This window comes from Nuphar pumila, chromosome 16 (genome assembly GCF_984573655.1).
Source record: "Nuphar pumila chromosome 16, dmNupPumi1.hap1.1, whole genome shotgun sequence".
In the NCBI taxonomy this organism is placed as follows: Eukaryota; Viridiplantae; Streptophyta; class Magnoliopsida; order Nymphaeales; family Nymphaeaceae; genus Nuphar; species Nuphar pumila.
In genome coordinates this window covers 72,304,647-72,324,403 of record NC_143264.1, presented here as the reverse complement: position 1 = coordinate 72,324,403, position 19,757 = coordinate 72,304,647, and the positions used below count along the sequence as shown (strand labels likewise).

The window sequence follows — 19,757 nt, the reverse complement described above, 5'->3', positions numbered from 1 at the left end:
TGCATCTAAGGTTTTTTTTGTGTGTGTGTGAATGCATTGATCACGATCTGAATTGGTAATCTGGAAGCTCATATCTGTTCCCCTACATAATTTTGAAATGGTAAGCTTTTATATTCTCATTTGTAATATATGTTTTGTTGTTGTGAAAAAAATTTGGATATGGCGCTGCGTTGTCACTGGCGCTATATATTTGGTTGGCTATGTATCACAAGTGTGTTCTTTGAGGACAGTGAACTGGAATCGCTAGTGAAGTGGATTAGTTAGTGGCCATTTACCCTGGTATATTTTGAGACAATGCGTGTATTTTCAGACTTTCAGTATTACAAATTGTGTTGCAGATTTGCACCGGATACCTTTCTATGAATATGAATATGGAATACTTTGTTGAGCTATATATTTGTAGGTAAATGTTATCATTCAAGAAAGAATGTATCTTGCATTTTGTTACTCTTTTCACATCTAGGGTTTGATGCTAAGCCTGTTCATTACCACAGTTTTGAGCACAGTTGGCAAACTCGTGGACTCAGGCTCGGATCGCCCAATCCTTGACCCGCGAGTCAGTGGGTTGACTCTGACTCGGACGAGTTATCCCTATATTTTATAATGCAAGCACATGAATAAAACATGAAAATAACTAAACTTAAAGCTGTAATATGTCAACAGTTAGGCTACAGAAACATATACTTATACGTGATCATTAATATTTTTCATTGAACAATTTTAGATTCTTCAAAGCAAGTGCCTTTTTATAAGAATTGTTCCTTAAAATCATAAAATGCATGATAAAAAGTTTATAATAGTCATTAGGATCAGTAACCTGAATTGGTGACCCATTTGGGGTCCGATCCGAGTCGACTCGCCGGTTTGCCAACTATGGTTTTGAGTTCTTAACTAACATTATTCGTGTTATTAAGGAGCTGCGGTTGCTGACATTTAATCAACTGAAAAATTAGTTAAGCTAGACTATCTTAGATCTTTTATGTGCTTGACTATTAACCTATTTGTATGACCTTTGGTGTAGAAGATTCCAATTTTGAATCCATAATTTGTCCAGAGTTTCTCCTTCATGGTAACAAGTGTTGTTAACTATATCTGCATGCATTACATGCGTAATTTTTAGTCGGTGTTGTGGTTCATAATCAACTCTCATCTCTAGATATCCAGAGATGAAAATCAAGGGTTTAAGAAAAGTAGTTGTCTTGGTTGTGACTGCCCTGTAATCGTCTTCACTTGAGTGTGACTTCACATGCCCACTCATGAAAATGTCCATCTGACTCTTGAGGTGGGGCTGTGAAGTATCAGAATATGATTGAACAATTTTTTCACTCTTTTAGAAATTAATTTTGTCAGGAGATTAGAGTTGTATGAAGTGAATAAAAAATTTAAGGCCCTTCTCTGCAATAGATTGAGTGGGAGCACCATTCTCAGACAGTAAATGATAATATGATCTCTCTGATGAGTGTGATTGTAGAAAATCAGTTCAGACTATGCACAGGCTGCTGTTACAGACCTCCTCTGCTGGGACTCAATGTTTTGCGTTAGCAGCCTAGTTAAAGAAGGGAACCAGTTGCTCTTGGGTTTTTCTGTAGAGTGAAGGTCATATAATTTTCACCTCAATGTCTGGTAAAGGTTATGATGCTTCTTGGCCAGAGAACTCACTCTGTCATGTTTAGTTTTCGCAAGTTTTAGCAGTGCTATATGTTGGTACTTCTTGCTCCTCCTAACTTGAATATTTCTCTTAAAGTTGCAATTATACTTTATCCACTTGGTTGATTAGTTCTTAAGAGCTCGCTATCATGAATTGCTTATTGTGTATGATCTGCTTGGAGCTCCTACTCAGACATTTAAGAGTTCAGAATCAGAATAATTTTGTTCTTAAAAAATAATGGATTTTAAATGGTGGACGGATCAGTTGCCAGGAAAAATTGACTATTATTAGTGGTAAGCTAAAAATTTCCGAGTGTTGCTAGAGATCGCCTTGACCCCTGACAGAAGGGTTGAAGACAGGACTCTTAACAAGATTAGCTCTGCAATTGCTTCCAAAGAAGTTTCTGCTTAACATTGCTCTCTCAGGCGAAGTCTTTCTTGTTAGAATCAGGAAAATTCCTTCCTGACTGGCAAGGATAGTCCAAACGACTGTTTGCTGCACTGCCAACCTTTTTCATGAATGTACACTTTTTTCTTTTTTAACAAAAAGAGATCATTTTGGTACATGTGACAGCATAATTGTGGAGGCTTGCTTTTTAGGACATATTGTCGACCCATTGTCTCTTAGCATTAGTATGGATAATAGATGAGTGCTGAATTCATGCCTATTGTCTTGTCTACTTTCTTTCCAGAGTCGATTAAGGCGTTTTATTAAGGTATTTTGCTAAAGACATTAAGCATCTACAACCTGACGCAAATTGTTGTACTATTGATCAGTATGGCAATCTTGTTTAATATGTAGTTTGCTTAAGACATCTTGGTAGCTATGTCCTACTGGTAAAGGCTAGACATAGTATTCCAGGCAATACTATAAATCAATCTTGGCTGGAACTCCATCTTCCTTCTTCTGTGTCATGTTGTGTCCATATATTTTGTATTCTTGCATTCCCACAGTTAAACAAAAAACTAGTAAGTATATGACTATCATAAAAGAATAGTTTGATTTTTCTGTGTTTTTGGTTTGAGTATGATTTTGGCCTATCAGCTGTGGTATGCACTGAAAAAGCCGAGAAATGATTATGGTTTATTAAGAAAGCCATATGCGGCTTGGCCCTGTGACTGTTTGTACGCTGGAAGTCTTGCTAGTGTTTCAAAACCGTTTTACTTTCTCTACTGGTTATATCAAAGTTCTTTTCTGGACCAACTGAAAGTTTAGTAGAAAGCTCTTGATTCTAGACTCCCGTACACAAGGACAATAAGGGGGTAATTTGCCCCTTCTAGAATTGCGTCTCAGGACCTGGGAGGTCTGTCCTTGAACAGTAAAGACAAACAGGAAGCCTAACAGGCGATGCATGTCTGCATAAAGTTCAGTGTTTGTGCTGCAGAGCATTATATAATACCACCATCAACAGAAAATCAGGAAGGGTCATTGTTGGAAGCAGTGGTGTGGGTGGCTTTCAGGGAAGCCAGAGTACTGAATTGCTGATATTCTACTGCCATGATAAAGTTTAATCAATTCAACGAAGTTCCACCTGGATTGCATGCTAAACATACTAAAACTTTCCATTTAGGTTGTATGGTGAGAATTTTTTGTTTTTTTAAACAGGCAAGCTCGGGTTAGGCAAACACCTGCTACCGGTTATAGAACAAGCTGTACCTTTTGATATCGAAGTTGTGACGTTCACAGGGTGGTTGGATCAGGTGCAATCACATTGCATATTTTTTACGTGCTGTTGCAATTGAGCACTCTCATCTTTCCCATACAGCCTGTCAGCTGTGGGGCCCAACTGCAGATGGTGGGTGCTCAAGTGCAGCAACACATTTGAAATGTGCAATGTGATTGTTGCACTTGATCTTTTTCGGTTCACAAACCCCTCCGACCAGATGAGCAGAGCCTTCGTGGGTTGGAGGTGAGATTTCTTGATTATAGAATTCTGTTCTGGTCCCAAAATGTTTTGATCTTGGGGGCTTGTTTTACAAGAATTATATTTCTTGCGTTTTTTCTGGTACCCCTCAAAACATGAATAAACAAACAGTCTAAGTTCCTAACACAAAATACCATCTGTAAGGATAGTAATCATACGGCTTAAATGATAATTAAAACTTGCAGAACAATTTTTTACTTTCCCTGTGCACTGAATTCACAGTTCACTTCATTAAGAATTCATCTTTTTTTTTTTTACTGCTCCAGGCACAGAGATCTAGCCACGCTGGCTCAACCTGCTGTACTTAACGGTCTCCATGTCAGCGTAAAACTCTGAGGGCTTACCCCTCGACTCAGGGAGTCATCAAGCTCCGGCTTACGCAGGGGGGTGACTCATGGGATTTGAACCTAGACTGCTTGTCAAACAGTCTAAGCCCCATCCCACTACGCCAAACCCCTTGGGTCTGAATTCATGCTTACTTAACGAACATCAAATCCACACGCACCCTTCTAAATGGGTATTAAGCCTGTAACATTCTAGATCGAGTAAACAAGTCTCATGTGGTCTAAAGCTGAAAATCTTTAGGCAACTGTAGAGACAATGTGCCATTGTATGTCATCCCAGTTGGACAAGATTTTAGTTTCATTAGTTCCACTTCTAAGTTGCTTATCACTTCAACCATTTTTAACCTTATGCCAGCAGAAGCCCAGTGACCTTCATTAGTGTGGGAAGGAAAAGAGAGAAGGGCTGAATAATTTGAAAAACACAGTAAAACAATTTGTTGGCTATGATTCCAGGCGTCAAGAAGTACAGCTGATTCTGAACCTTCTTCCTCACGTTTTCTTCCGTCATTAGGTACAATCTGCTCCATGCTAAAACAGCACTCAGAAACACTCTTTCTTGTGAATTACGTCCATATCCCTCAATTATTTCACTACCATTCTGACAGTACTAGCCTGCCTAACCTGCTTATGGTGTCCTGTATTTATTTGGGGATCTGACAAAGAGGTTGTATAGGTGGTTGGTTTTGGTGGGTGTAGGTGCTGATGAAAATGGGGAGGTGGAGTTGGCCTAGTGAACAGCGTGGTAGTAGGGGATGGGTGGAGGTGGTTTCTGGTGCAGGTGCAAATTGGTTACGGCCAAATTCGGTGGTGGTGATTTTATGTGAAAGTGATCAATAATGGTCACGGTGGTGGTAGTGGACAAAGTGGTGATAATAAATGATGTGAGGTGGCTGGTGGTGGGTGTGAATGGAGGGTGCACTTGTGCAAGTGGCAGCAGCACATGGCCTTTGTTTGGATGAGATGGCATGATAGTGGTGGAGGTGGTGCTAGTAAGGTGATGATGTTGGGACGTGGTTTGGTGGTGACGGTGGTGGTTGGTCAGAGTGGGTGTGGTGGACATGATAAAAAGAAGAAAAGGAAATGAATTGAAAAAAAGGTGGTGCACCGCTTTAGTGGTCGTGGAGGTTAAAGGATTGGCCTTGGTGGTGGGGGCACCATGTGGTGGTGGAAGTGATGGAGGTGGTGTGGTTGGGAAGTGGGTGCTCAAAATTGTTGGGGGTGATGTGATAGTGGTGGTAGGATTGAAAGAAACCAAGAAGCTGGGCTCTATAAAATTGAGAGAGGGAGAGAGAGAGAGAGAGAGAGAGAGAGAGATTGCAAATTCAGGGGCGTTTAAAGGGCTGTGACAAAAAGTTTAAAGGAGATTTTGAAAAGGTCTGCCCAGTTATACACGTGCTATTAAAGATTTGAAAGACTCCCTTTGACCCTGTTTGGGAGCAACCCTACCCGGACCAAACCCTATGGGGTCTGGGTATGGTGATACAAGACCTGGGTCCGGACCAAAGGTCTGACTAATACATGGACTCAGGTATAGTTTGTCAAAATTTATACCAGACCCAGGCCCGACCCGAGTCCCAATTAAGACCCGCATTTTTTCAATGTAAAAATGATAAAAAAAAATATGACTTGGGTCTGATTCATGGAAGCAGATCAGGTCATGCTGAAAATGAGTGTTTTCGCTCATGCGGACATCGTGGCCATCCGATTTGCATTTTAAAAAGCTTAAAAGTCAACAAAACCACGTGGCATTCATCCAAAATGCAAACAGACGGCCAGGATGTCCGCATGAGCAAAAACGCTCATTTTCAGCATGACCTGATCTGCTTCCCTGATTCATGTAGTTCTTATCAGGTTCGAGAATGGTTTCTCTTATAGTGGGTCCGATTAGTTCCAGGCCCAGACCTAATACCATACCAAAAAATCGGAGCCAGGTCTGGTTTCACCTGGGTCCAAACCAAACCCGACCCGTTGACACCCCTAGCTGGTAGCTGGAATGGAAGTTTATGAATTTGGTAAAAACTTAATCAAACTACCTTGGCAGTAGATGTTTGGAGACTGATAGCTGAGATGAATATACATTTGGGAAAGGAAGTGAGACCTCGCTTTTGTATTTGCATCAAATCCAGCCTCCTAAAAGTAGCAGCTGCCAATTTTCCAAATGCATCAACTATCTCCCAATACCAGTTTTCAAACAGAGCCTTATTTTTTTACCAACGACTGCAGTTTTTTGCAAGCATTTCTCCTCTTCTTGCCTTCCTAACTAGGTGGCCTCTGTTTGTTACCCGGCATGTGATTATCTCAGTTCTAAACCCACATGGATATTCCCCTTTATGAGGCCAAAGAGTTTACCAACCTAAGGCCTGGCAATGTCTAGTCGATGATGGGGTTTTGCCTTGGTCTAACAACAAAAAAGACCTGCATTTATGAAGAAAAAAATCATGAGAATGCATAGGTCCGTTTGCAAGCTGAAGGTTTGGATCACTCTCCAAATCCGGTGTAAAATGCACCTGGCTTGGTCTATCTCTGCATCTGGATCTGAAATGGCCCAGATCCAACCTTGCACTTATAGAAATTAACAAAATCCATCCATCCGAGATTCAACTAATTCCCATATTGCCAGAATACTGACCCTAGCAGATCCAGTAAGGTCAAACTCATATAGGAATCAGTCTCTTCTTAAGTCTGATGAATGATTGAGACCACCCTCTTAGAGTCACAGTTCTTGGTGAGATCAGTAGCCCTCTAAGATGATTACAGACTCACCTAAATTCGCTACAGGCTCGGGTCTCGACCACAGGCCAACCTGATAAACTATTGATTTGTCTGTCATGGTTCAACAGATTCAAAGAAGACGATAACAAAAATGGTGAAACTTTGTTAGCTTGATTGCTACTAGAATCTGTTTTTGCAGATACAGTTGTAGTTCCATTATAGATAGGGCACTGCAACGGTACAACCCATATCCAGCCAAATTTACAGTTTGGCACCATTTACTGTATTAAAAAAAAGGTGCTAGACGTCAGTTGGCCATATCATATCTGGGTTTGAACCAGATTTTGATCACACCCAAACCCACCCAATTTTTTAAGTGGACATTAGCATATACTTGAAGATCGGATTGGACTTTGACTATCCCATATTTTATCTTTGTGCAGCGCAGTCTCTGAGCACAGACAACGTACACATTGATCAATGTCCTTTCAAAAGGTTGATGGTATACAACACAACAGACTCGAATGAATGATTCTTTCCATGGCAATCTGCCTACATGACCAACCTTTAAATCAGTTAAAGACCGTCTGGATCAATCTTAAATCCAGTTGAGTTCAGAAGAGTTTTAAGGCAATTTTTTGCAGTATTATTACTCATAAGATTTATCATTACAGTTTTTTTGGTGTCTGAATGCGTTCAAGCTAATGTGTAATCTGATATAGAGAAAATAAAATGGCTTCACTATCAGCTAGTCAATAGTTATATTGTTTTTTTTTTTTTGGATAATCAAAGGGAAACACCCCCAGCTCCGATCACCAAACGCACATTGGTTAGCTGGCCTCCGGTTGGTAAAACCCTTGACCACCGAGTACACCCAGCATCGACCTTGCCGCAAGGGAAAACATCCGTGGGTTTCTAAGTTGTGACATCCGCGCATCACCCCTACCAGATGAGCAGAGGCCTTGTGTGCAATAGTAGCTGTATGTGTTACTGTCTTACTGATGCCTTAAGCTGCATATGTAACAAGGTGCCAAACGTTTCATGCCATAAGAAATGCAACCCTCTAAAAGAAATGCACCAACAGACCTCCACACTTACCTTGTCCAGGAGCTTTCGGGTTTACTGAGCCAGAAAATTATTCAGGAATAAGATAAGAGTTTAATCTCTTCAAAAGAAAATTGCAGTCGGTTGTGGCAATGAAAGCAGCAAGGAGAACTGGAGGTAAAATTCTACAGGCGAGAAGGGCTCAGACCCGACATGACCACAGCTGATTCAAGTCTGGATTCAACTCGTATGAAGGTTTTTTATTAAGAACAAAACTGTGAATTTAGGAAGCACCATCATCCTCGAATTGGAAGATCTCTCACACTGTTTAAGAGGCACCTTCCTCGCCGAATTGGAAGCTCTCTCTCTCTCTCTCTCTCTCTCTCTCTCTCTCTCTCTCTCTCTCTCTCTCTCTCTCTCTCTCAAGCCAGTACCTATGCAGAGGGCCTCTCTCCTCCCGCACACACTCTCACACTCCAAGGTCCCAACTACCCCTAGGCAATGCCTGCAGCACCAGCACACCTGTGCACTCTACCCCACCGAAGGACCTCTGCTGCAAGAGCGAAAGGAGGAAGACCTGAAGGGATGCCTCATTCACTCAGGCTTCCACCAACGCACACACAGAAAGCACAAACTCCCTTGCACCTGTGCACAGCCTTCACACATGCTTGCACATGCCTGTCTTCAGCACCCCCACGTATGCACCCATTTGCACTCACCCCCACCCCCTCCAACATACAGGTTGAGAGCCAGCAAGGCCCTACGCATGTAGCCCAGTGCTTTGTGTGACAGCACAACACAGCCGAGCCCTTGCAGATCCCTTCTGCGCAGACCAAATCCATCTGAACATTGTCTAGCTGAGTTGGCTGATGCCTCCCTGTTCATCCACACCCTGATTGTGCGCTTGACAGCCATCTTGCCACTCCTGCACTCCTGAATTAAGGCGGCTATCACACTGATACTCTGCTACACCGTGCATACAAACCCACTCAATAAGATGTATTCGGTGAAAGAAGAATCCATTGATGTCATGACTGCTAGAAGACTGAAAAGGGAATATTGCCAAACACTGGAAAAATGGATTTTGATTTTTTTCTTTTATACAGGAATTCACATCGTGAAATTAAGCAACTTCCGCGGAAATTTTACTTATTCAAACCTCAATGACAACAGAAAGGAGGTACGAGGAAGATAAAAAACATAAATAACACTAGGCACCAGGATTCTCCAATGAAGTGGATCGCTTCATTTTCCTTATAAATAAAGGTAAAGGGAACCTAAAACCTATCTAATAGTGAAATTACTGATGCCTATTAGGAGCAGTCATGATCGATAAGCATAAACTTTACAGAAGCTACAATTGCATAAAATTCATATAGAGTATTTGAAAGATAGATGGTGCCTTATGCTTTAGGAACAAGTGCAGAACCACCAGCCAAAAGATAGAGTTGGACAATTTTTCAGACGCCTAAGCAATCAGAGGTTACCAACAGTTGGTAATGCCTCAGTAGAATCATTGTCAGTAAACCAGCAGTAAGGTTAACAAATACGGGTTTGGCGTAGTGGTATGGGGCCTAGGCCGTTTGACTCCCATGGGTGTCACCCCCTGCGTAAGCCGAAGCTTGGCAACTCCCTGGGGTCGAGGGGTAAGCCCTCGGAGTTTTACGCTGACTGGACAGCGACTGTAAGTATGGCAGGCTGAGACAGCACGGCTAGGCCTCTGAGCCTGGGGCAGTTTCTCCGAGTAAAAATAAAAAAAGGTTAGCAAATAGGATACAGATATTCTCTTAACCAAAAACTGTTGCCGAAGTTAGAAATTAATTGAGAAGAAAAAGCTGTTGCAACTGCAAATTGATCAAAGAAATTTCCTAGAATTAAGTACATGTTACAAAAGCAAAAAGAATACCTTAATCCAAGTAGAAGGGCAATAACAATGTGTTTACAAGATACCATCCAATTGCTGAAGTAAAAATACATTCACTTTGTGTCATCTTGCAAATTGTCAATAGTATGGGCGATACCTCATTGGACGCCTGAATCGAGGAACCTTCCTGTGTATAAGAAAACTGAATTTAAAACAAGAGCCGTATCATTGGTACCCTCGAGGGTACCATACTCCATAACAGAAAATCATGGTTACAGGCATAGCAACAAGCTTTTGAAACAGCAAAACAATGGGTGCGTGAGAAATTAAAATTTTCCATGTTTCTTGCACTTTTATCAACAAAAATAATTATGCTTAAAAGTAGAAATAAATAAATAAACATAAGGAAATCACCTAGTAACAGCCCGCTGGGCCTCCCCCTAGATATAAATCCTAAACGGCAGGCTAGCCCACAAAGGCATGCTCAATTGAAAAATTATATTTGTAAGAAGAAATAAAATTAAAAAATTAAAAAAATAAAATCACCCTTTTTCACAAAAACTAGCTGATAAGAAGGTAAATATTGTGATATGTTTTAATGATAACATTACCATATTTTGCCATTTAAAATGGCGACCTAACATATTATTTTTTTACTGATATTTTCAAAATATAGCCAATCAGACCTGGTAGACGTGTTTGACATGGATTCTTTAATAAGAAACATGCTAATGCAATTTGCATGGAAGCCAAAAAAGGGAGAAAATTTTGTTCAACAAGCACAAATCCACTTCCACTAATGAAAACAAATTTTGCAATTCATGTTAACTTTTCCTCGAAGCAGACATAGTCGACATTTAAAGGATAAGCCTCCATTCGGATTCTTAAAAGCAAATATGGTGTCAAAGGTTGGCCTTGGCAATGCGAAGTCACTAGTAAGTAGAAGAGGGGTTCTGGAATTTTGAAAGGTTGATTGAAAGCTTTTGAGCCAAGCAATGGAAAGGTGATGCCATTTCTTTTTTTGACAGATCTGTGGTCTAGCAAAGAAGAAAGAAAAACTCTTCCTGCATGAAGTGCCATTCTTTCAAACCAATCCTAGGCTGTTTAGAGCTGCAAGGGATCCTAATGTCCGTGTTTTTTAGTGTTGTAGTGTGGCTGGATGATCAGTCTCCTTTAAAAGAGCATTAAGGGAGGTGGAAACCATAGATTGGGCTGCACTATTGAAGCTGTTATCGAGCATTCGGCCTACTGATGATGACAATTCTGTTTATTGACCACACTCGATTCAGTTGCTTCCTTTTAGACTCTACTGGGTCCAGGTATGGCTATCTATCTTACAAATTTATTGTGGAGGTGGGACCCTTCACCTAGGGCCAGAATGTTTGCATGGTTATTGTCCCTTGACAAGGTTAACCCCAAAACATTTTGAAGCTCAGGGGGTTTTCCTTAGCTAGTAGGTATCTTTTTTGCTTACAAGTTGAGGAAACTGCCCCTCATCTTTTGGCATTTTAGCATCTTTCAAAGTGTATTCAAGCAGGCCTAACCGGACCTTCACATCTTGGTTTGCAAGGATTCTTATATCAGGAACCTTCTTCTTAGCCCCTCAGTTAAGATCCAACAAGAAGTGGCACCTCGTGTGGAAGTGTTGGATTATGTTTGGCCTGGTGGTGTGTTTGGTCGGAAAGAAACAACAGGCTCTCGAAATAAGAATCTTCTCCATGGAGGTCCATTCATAAGTATTTTCAGTCCGATGTAGGCTTGTGTGTTCCAGCAGGTGGCCCAATCCACGGGAAAATATACTAAACCTCTTCACTTGGAAAACTGGGTGATGGCTTGCCACCACATGGTCTCATTTTCGGGTTCTTCATAAATTTTCTTGTGCATCTACCAGGCTGCCCCAAGATTGACACAAGCAAAGCTGGATGTACCAATTGTGCCATTGGTCACTACCAACACAAAAGCATCTCATCATTGCTAGTTCCCAGATGGACTTAAAATTAAACTTTATGCATCATAATGGTTGACAAATCTTTTTAACAAGACTTGGCGGACAAATAAGATGCCTAATGAGTGGAGTAAGAGTACTTTGGTGCCTCTATATAAGAATAAGGGTGATATACAAGATTGCACAAACTATCGTTGTATAAAACTCATGAGTCATACTACGAAACTTTAGAAGAGGGTGATTGAGTCTAGGTTGAGGAAGGTTGTCATGATATCAGAGAATCAATTTGGTTTTATGCCTGGAAGATCAACTATGGAAGCTATACATCTTCTTAGACAACTTATTGAGAGAAATAGAGAGAGGAACAAAGATTAGCATATGGTTTTTATTGATTTGGAGAACGCATACGATAGAGTACCTAGGGACGTTCTCTGGTGGACAATGATGAAGAAAGATGTTTCTCTCAAGTACATTAGTATAATTAAGGATATGTATGAAGGAGTAGTAACCAATGTCCGCACTTGTGGAGGGGTGACAACCAATTTTCCTATAACGGTTGGGTTACATCAAGGATTTGTTTTAATCCCTTTCCTATTTGCTATAGTGATGGATGAGCTTACGAGATCAATTCAAGAAAATGTGCCGTGGTGTATGGTGTTTGCTGATGATATTGTTTTGATTGATGAGTCTAGAGCTAGGGTTAATGCTCAGTTAGAATTATGGAGACAGATATTGGAAGCAAGAGGTTTTAAGTTGAGTAATAGTAAAACAGAATATATGGAATGTTGGTTTAGTAAGCAACGAAGTAGTAATGGGAGTGTAGTGAAGCTTGGTGAGCAAGAAATATCGGTGGATGATTGTTTCAAATATTTGGGATCTATCATTAAAAAGTATGGAGAAATTGATGGAGATGTAAATCATAGGATAAAGGTTGGGTGGATGAAATGGAAAAGTGCAACTGGAGTGTTATGCGATCGTAGAATGCCATTGCGGTTGAAGGGAAAGTTTTATAGGACGACTATTAGGCTTGCTTTCCTATATGGTACAGAATGTTGGGCTGCCAAGAGACATCATATTCAAAAAAAATGAGTGTAGCTGAGATGCATATACTTAGATGGATGTGTGGAAATACAATAAAAGATAAGATTCGGAACGAGGAGATACGTAAGAAGGTAGGCGTTGCACCCATTGAAAATAAGATGAGAGAGAATTGTTTACAGTGGTTTGGACATATTCGGCGAAGGCCTAATGATGCTCCAGTTAGAAGGATGGAGAAATGGGAAAATATATTAGTTAAAAGAGGTCGGGGTAGGCCTAGGAAGACTTGGATGGAGATGATAGGAAAGGATATGAATGCTTTGAACCTCACCGAGGACATGGCATTGGATAGAAATGATTGGAGGAGAAGGATTCATGTGGAAGACCCAAAATGATTTTCTTTGTTGGTTCATATCGCCGACCCCAATTGATGAAGGCGTAGTTGTTGTTGTTGTTGTTGTTGTAATAATACTATTTCATAAAAGGTTAACAAGACATTTCTCAAAAAATGCAGATCATCTAATGCTTTATCACTTGATATAACAAATGCAATAAGTTTCAAGCAACCAAAATACAAATAGGGATCAAGAAAGAAAACTTGTAAGATAAATATGAACTTACCCATATCCATAAGGAGAATACACAGCTGGCATATAAGGCCTTTGAGATCGACCAGCAAAGGAAGGATATGGACGCCGACCTCGGTATTGTTTCATTCCAGGAACGTTTGTTCTTTTTGCTGACACCTGTCAATCAATTCAATGTCCTTGAAGACATTCAAGCAAACAACTAGTAGCAAAAACCAGGATGAAGATATTCAACCAATATTGAACCTTTAGTTGACGACCATGCAACTCAGACTCATTTAACAGTACAGCATTCTGGACAGCATCAATTTCATCGAATTCCACATAAGCAAAACCTTTAGGCTGGCCAAATTTGTCTGTCAAAATGGTCACTCTGTTGACTGTTCCGCATGACTGGAAATGCTGCTGGACTTCCTCTGGTGTACACGCATAATCCACCTGACAATTTCGATGACAGGTTACAAAGACAGCCAAAGTCGATCTTCCCAAATTTACTTCCAAGGAGATGATAATTTAAAAGCTCAGGTTTTATATGTTGGAATAACTTCAAAGTGCCTCTCATAATGTATGTTCATGTTGCTTGAGATAACTTCTTAATTTACTGTCAAGACAGCCCTTGAAAATAAATACACAATAGAAACCACTTGAGGGAGTAGGACAACCATTTCATGTTTAATCCTTTTATTTTTAAGAGAAGCACTACAATGATTCAAATTTTATATCCTCATACTACAAGGGACACTTATGACAAATAATTCAAGTTTATCTAACTGCCCCAGGACTAAAAAAGAGAGACCAGAACGCCCCCACTGTGCAAAATGATGAACATGCCCTTACAAACTGTTCTCATAGAAGACATGTTTTTATGTCAAAACAATTTGATCCAAAGTGTGTTTCCTTTCTAGTAAACGAACCATGCTGAATGAATCCATGGATCAGATTGAGCAGATGGTCACACCTATGGTCTTTTTCAGATAGTATGGTTACTATGGTACCACCAATAGTAGCATATATTTTTTCCCATACACACATATCTGGTGTTTAAGCATCAATGTGTCAAAACTAAGTACCATGCCCAACATCTACACCTGTACCCACGCCCATGTCAATATAGATCATTAGTCCAAGCTTCACAATTTTAGGGAGCCACTGGGCATCCCAATTCTGAACCAAACTTTTCAGGAAGCAAGCTCCTAACATCCTATATAACTCTAGAATTGATGAGATTCTGCAATTGACAACCAGATTCTTTTCTGAATTGCTCAAAATTGACAGAATATTGAACTCTTTCTCCTTGTGTAGCGCTTTGATTTGATCTAGATTTATCATTACCTGAAACTTCTTCTATACAAAATTTTAGAGTCTTTATAACCTTTTGGTCCTATGTCACAGGAATACTCCAATTTACTCCCATGTCACATCCCCTTATATAGATTTCTTAGTGAAAAACTAAATAAGAATAGTGTGTCCTCACGTCCTTCAGCTATGTAAATGTGATATAGCTTTGGTCCTTATGGCATTTCCAATGTTAACCATTTACACATAAAAACATAGATAATATTTGACACTGATCCAACACCGAGTCCAATGAAACCAAGATGAACTCATATGATCCCCAACAATGAAACACCACGTATGAAACCTGAGAATGATACAGTCGAATTATGCTAGATTCTCCTAAAACTCACTAATGTTCCCAGTGGAGCTTATCCAGATATTTTATAAATATCAAAAACAAAAACTAACTTCAGAAATGCTTGCATTCCAACAATTAGACGGATGATTCAAAAGGCAATAACAAAAATAAATGTGGAAACTGATTAAACCAATATAGGTCCACATCCATTGGGAAAAACGTGATTTTTACAAAAAAATCTTATGCAATTAGATTCAGGAAAGCAAGCATATTCTGGAACTCACGTTACCAACATAGATGGATCTGGCATCCACCTCCTCTTTGCTAGCTTGTGTTGCAGCAGCGCTGGAAGAGTCTACAAAAGAAGCACTTGGTCAACAGAAAGCTACAGCAATCACATGTAAATATGAAGAACTGGAAATGAAACAAAGATAGCAATAGCACACATTATTATCCATTTCCAAATAGGCACTATTAAATCAGAAATTGCAGATCTACACAGCCATGCAAGTGTCACATCTGCACCTGCTTATTGACAATGCGAGGAACTTAAAAGCATAGACAAAAATATCACTGATATTTTGAAAATATCATGATATTTATGAGAAAATGCCCTCAACCGATATTAAAAGGTAAATATCATGATGTTTTCAACGTATCCATTATAACATAATATCCAAAAAAAATTATTAATATAATTTAAATATCTATTTATCTTCTCTGATTCTTTTTATTTTATTTTTACAAAACTTTTCTAATTGTTTCTTTACATTTTCGTAAACAGATACAGACAAAACCTATTATTTTGTATTCTTTTTTATTTTTATTTACATTTAAAAAAAATAAAACATCTGAAATTTTCCCAAAAAATACCACTTGAAAAAAGAACTCCCACGAAGATTTGTGGCTATGCTTAAAAGGGTTCTGTAAAATGAGCGTGAGTATGCAAGAAACCACTTTTATAAACACGCATAACACCTATGTCATCTCCTTCAAAATCAACAGATATACTTTCCTAAGAGGAAAATGATGATCTTTTGAGAACAAGTTTTATATATACTAGGCAGCTCTTTTCTTTGTTTTATAAACTCAGCCTGTTTGTGTGTGGCAAACTTAAAGTAGCCCATAAGCTTCTACGGGTTTATGCAATCAATTCAAGTAGTCTATGACTCTGCATAGTCGATTAAGATCACCTTGTCTAATTTATGGACTTGCAGGAGGTGAATTTATGTCAAATCAATCCATTAAATAGCCTAGTGATAATGCAAAAGAACAGCAACAGTCCTACACCCATAGGCCAGCAATCATAAACCTATCAATAAGATTGGCGATTTCTGATGTACCCTAGCAAAAAACCAAAATTTTCTGGAGCAACATCTTTTTGTTCAAATAAAATATCATATTAACTGAAAATTTCAGGAAATAGTAGATTGGTATTTCATAATAATTATCTATAGCTGAGGAAAAACTCTCTTGGACTTTCCACTAAGATTTTCTCATGCAAGACTAGGAAGAGTGTTTCATTGGAAAAAACCTCATTGTTAAGTAAAATCAGACTACATTAGATTGTAGATTGAATTACTTGAGATTGATTTGATTCATATTGAATCTTCTTCACTTGAGAAATGAGTCAACTATTGACTTAAAATAAATATTAAGAAATTCTTAAATCTCATAAAACCTTATTTGAGATCAATTCAAATTAAATCATTTTTGAGCCAGCTAATGGCTCACTTGGGCCTAGGAAATCAAATCCCTAAGGCAAGGGTCTATTCAAATCAAAGTCTAACGATGATCTTAATGTTCCTTTGAGTATACACCTGATAAATGCTGCTAAAACTTTGTTTTTCAATATTTTAATTTCACCTTGATTCTCCCGTATTAAGTTTCTTGACCCTACAGTTTTGTAATGAATCAAGAGCCTTCAATTACGAACAAAGTGTCCACCAAATGGACAAGCACAAAAGTAACCACTAAGGGCACATTAACAAAACCCACAAAGGGCACACACAAGAAGGCTCAAAATGTAAAAAATATAGATTTTAATGATAACCCAAAATGCAAGCGCACACACACAAATATATATATATATACAATTTAACAAGTTCTGTCTTGAAAGCCACAATGACTCATCCAATTGTACACCTATGTCACATGGGTATGGCTGCGGATACCAGGATACAACCATTTTTATGAAGTTTTCAATATGACTAGTATATAAAGGGACACGATACGGGGGACCAAATGAAAATGAAGTGTCCGTGTGATGTATTTGTACACATGCAAGCTAAACTTTTGCATTGTCTTGCTAAAATAGAGCAAGAAATGAACCAAAAAGAATAGCATGCACCTTTGATACATTGTTTGCTTTTCTAAATGCTAACTTTTCTAAAAATGATAAACCATCTGGTTAAAGTTCCCCGAGAATACAAAACCACCAGGTAAATTTTGCTATTCTCCCTAGGTAGAACCAGAATACAACCCTTGAGGATAATTGCACAAGCTTTATTCATGATTTATCCTGGCGCATCAAGACCTAGCCCTTCTCCAGGTCAATATGATAACCTAACCACCCATATCGTAAAACTACCAAAAACAGGTCTCACCTTTTCTAACTATGCATCAAGGCTCTTGTATTTCCTCTTCAGCATGTAGTTCTCACTCTTCCACATCAAGGAAGGTACAACCACATGTGGTCTCGGTAAATGTAGCTTAATTTCCAAAGACTTTGATTTTGAGAAATGTTTCCCTCCTCCTATAGTTATAACTATAAGGCATGATACTTTCCTTACAAATTCCATAGCCTTCAATGTACTATGCGGCAAGCATCTTAGGAAAATCTGTTATCAATCATGAACCAATTAATACAGAACAGCCATGACAGAATGGTTCACCTCATGAACGCAATCCTCTCGATGTTCAAAGACAAAAATATCTAGACTAGTATATCAATTGCTTCAAACTTACAAGAAGCATTCATAAAGACAGCAGCGTGGAACTAAGCTTAGATCAATATTGGTCAAGAAGCAGCTTGCAAAATCAAAGAAGGCTTTGGCTCAAACAACTTTCAAGATCAAGTTAGAGGTAGTGGGAGTGACACTAACCTAATGAAAGTCACATTACCTCCATGATTGGGCAATGGATTTTTAAGAACTCATTTTCTCATTTGCTTCTCTTTAAGTTACTCCTTCCACATTAATCTTACTAGAACCTTTCAAACCTTTCACCACATGCTGTTTTTCTTGTGAACATTAATTAAGTACCCACTACTTTGATCAAGTTCACAATGTTGATTTGAGATCAAAATCAAGGGCATCATCAGTAGTAGATCACTAGCAATATTTTAAAACCTTTGTTCATAGGATATCCTAATGAAGCATCAATTATTTTAATTTTGAGCAACAATCTGATGTTGAGGAGCTAAAAACCCATACTACTGTTGGCTTTGCTTTTCACTTGCCTTCAGAGTGATTGCTCCTACTTCCTTTAATGATCCATTCCTAATCATTCTTGCTTGAGACTGCCATACAAATAATGGCCCCTTGCATTTTTAACTTTAATTCTTGTGAATAGAAGATTCAAACTCGCTTTCAGAAAATACCATATCATTCTTCATATGACACTTCATTTTGTTCCTAGGTGACATATAAAACGTTTATTGATGCCATGAAGAACTATATTGATTTAGTCTTTCTATGACTGGTTGGAGTCAAGCAATGTAATTAAAATCCCGCCTAGGATACCTAGGTGCAAGTCTACCACCTAGGAGCGCCTAGGTGCCTAGGCAAGTACCTAGGTTTGGAGTGTGAACCAAGGTTGGTATTTTACATTTGTTTTTATAATATTTAAAACATTATAATCATGTTTCGATAGTGTATCTTGAAATATTTAAGTTTTTCAGTACTTTTTCTTATTTTTATGTTTTTATATTTTTATTTTGAATATTTTTATCCTTTTGTGTATCTCTAGATGATGTATCTAAACGAATATTCTTTAGATGGAGTTGTATATTAGAAATGTAATTATGTTTTAATTGTTTAGATTCGTTCAAGATTTTTTTTAAGTTTCAGTGGTTTAGCTTCATTAACTGTGTTGAATATGTATTTTTTATTATTTTTAACAGCTTATTGTATTTTTTTTGTCTTGACTAGGTCGACTAGTCCCGCCTAGGGGTAGACATCAGGTCGTGTACCTGGCCCAATAACAATCGGGCTTGGGCCGAAGTTTCACGACTCAGCCTGAAAAGAATTAGGCTTGGACATTGGTCTGGACCTGAGTTGGGCTCTTATTAGTCCATTTGTGCGCAGACCATATCAGATCAAAAGTCCAACCCATGGATGAAGGTCCCATCCAAGTCAAAGCCTCATCATGTTCTTATAGCACACATGTAGTGCTTTTCACCTTCCTTCATTCTTTGAAGTGGGACTGTTTTCCCTAAAAGTTCATTTTTGATGCATGGGCTAAATGAAAAAAAAATTCTATTTGAGTACCTTACCATTAATAGTATCTCTCTCTTTCTCTCACATAAATGTTATTGACATTGATATCTTTGGTTTATGGGTAAAAGGAGGGAAAACTTCACGTTTTCACAAGGTTATTAGTCCTATATTGATGGGAGAAAGGAAGAGAGGCTCATCCGACATCTATAAAAGGAGGGTATCTCCTCCTTTTGAAATGCCAAAAGGGGCGGGCCCCTTTTTTAATCAACCCGCCTGACTAACTCGATCCAGGCTGATCGGGTGGGTAACGAACAAAATGTAATGCCTGAGTCCAATAAGACTCGGGCTCAACCCGACCCAATAATAATCAGGTTGGGTTTTCGGTTCGCTCGAGCCTTTCATGCTCTTACAGGCATTGGGTCAGGCCTGCCTGACTCAACCCGATGTCCACCACTAGTCCCGCCCAGGCCTTTTGGGGTTTGGCATCTAGGCACCAACTAGCACTTTTGACTACTTGGGAGTCAAGAAACTAAAGCCACAAAAGCATGTAGCATATCAGTCATCGAGATTTGCCAA

The 19,757-nt window shown here is 39.0% G+C and overlaps 1 protein-coding gene across 1 annotated transcript in view; it reads right to left on the bottom strand.

Annotated features, from left to right (window-relative positions):
* Positions 1-9,497: 9,497 nt before the first annotated feature.
* LOC149813535 (polyadenylate-binding protein 2-like) overlaps positions 9,498-19,757 on the bottom strand; it is a 29,734-nt gene continuing 19,474 nt past the window's right edge. Inside the window, exons 3-6 of the mRNA XM_089992185.1 lie at positions 15,027-15,097; positions 13,353-13,544; positions 13,141-13,265; positions 9,498-9,723 (exon numbers count right to left, since the gene is read on the bottom strand). Of these exons, the coding sequence (XP_089848311.1) occupies positions 9,675-9,723; positions 13,141-13,265; positions 13,353-13,544; positions 15,027-15,097 (437 nt within the window). The 3' untranslated portion in view covers positions 9,498-9,674. The remainder of the gene's footprint in view (positions 9,724-13,140; positions 13,266-13,352; positions 13,545-15,026; positions 15,098-19,757) is intronic.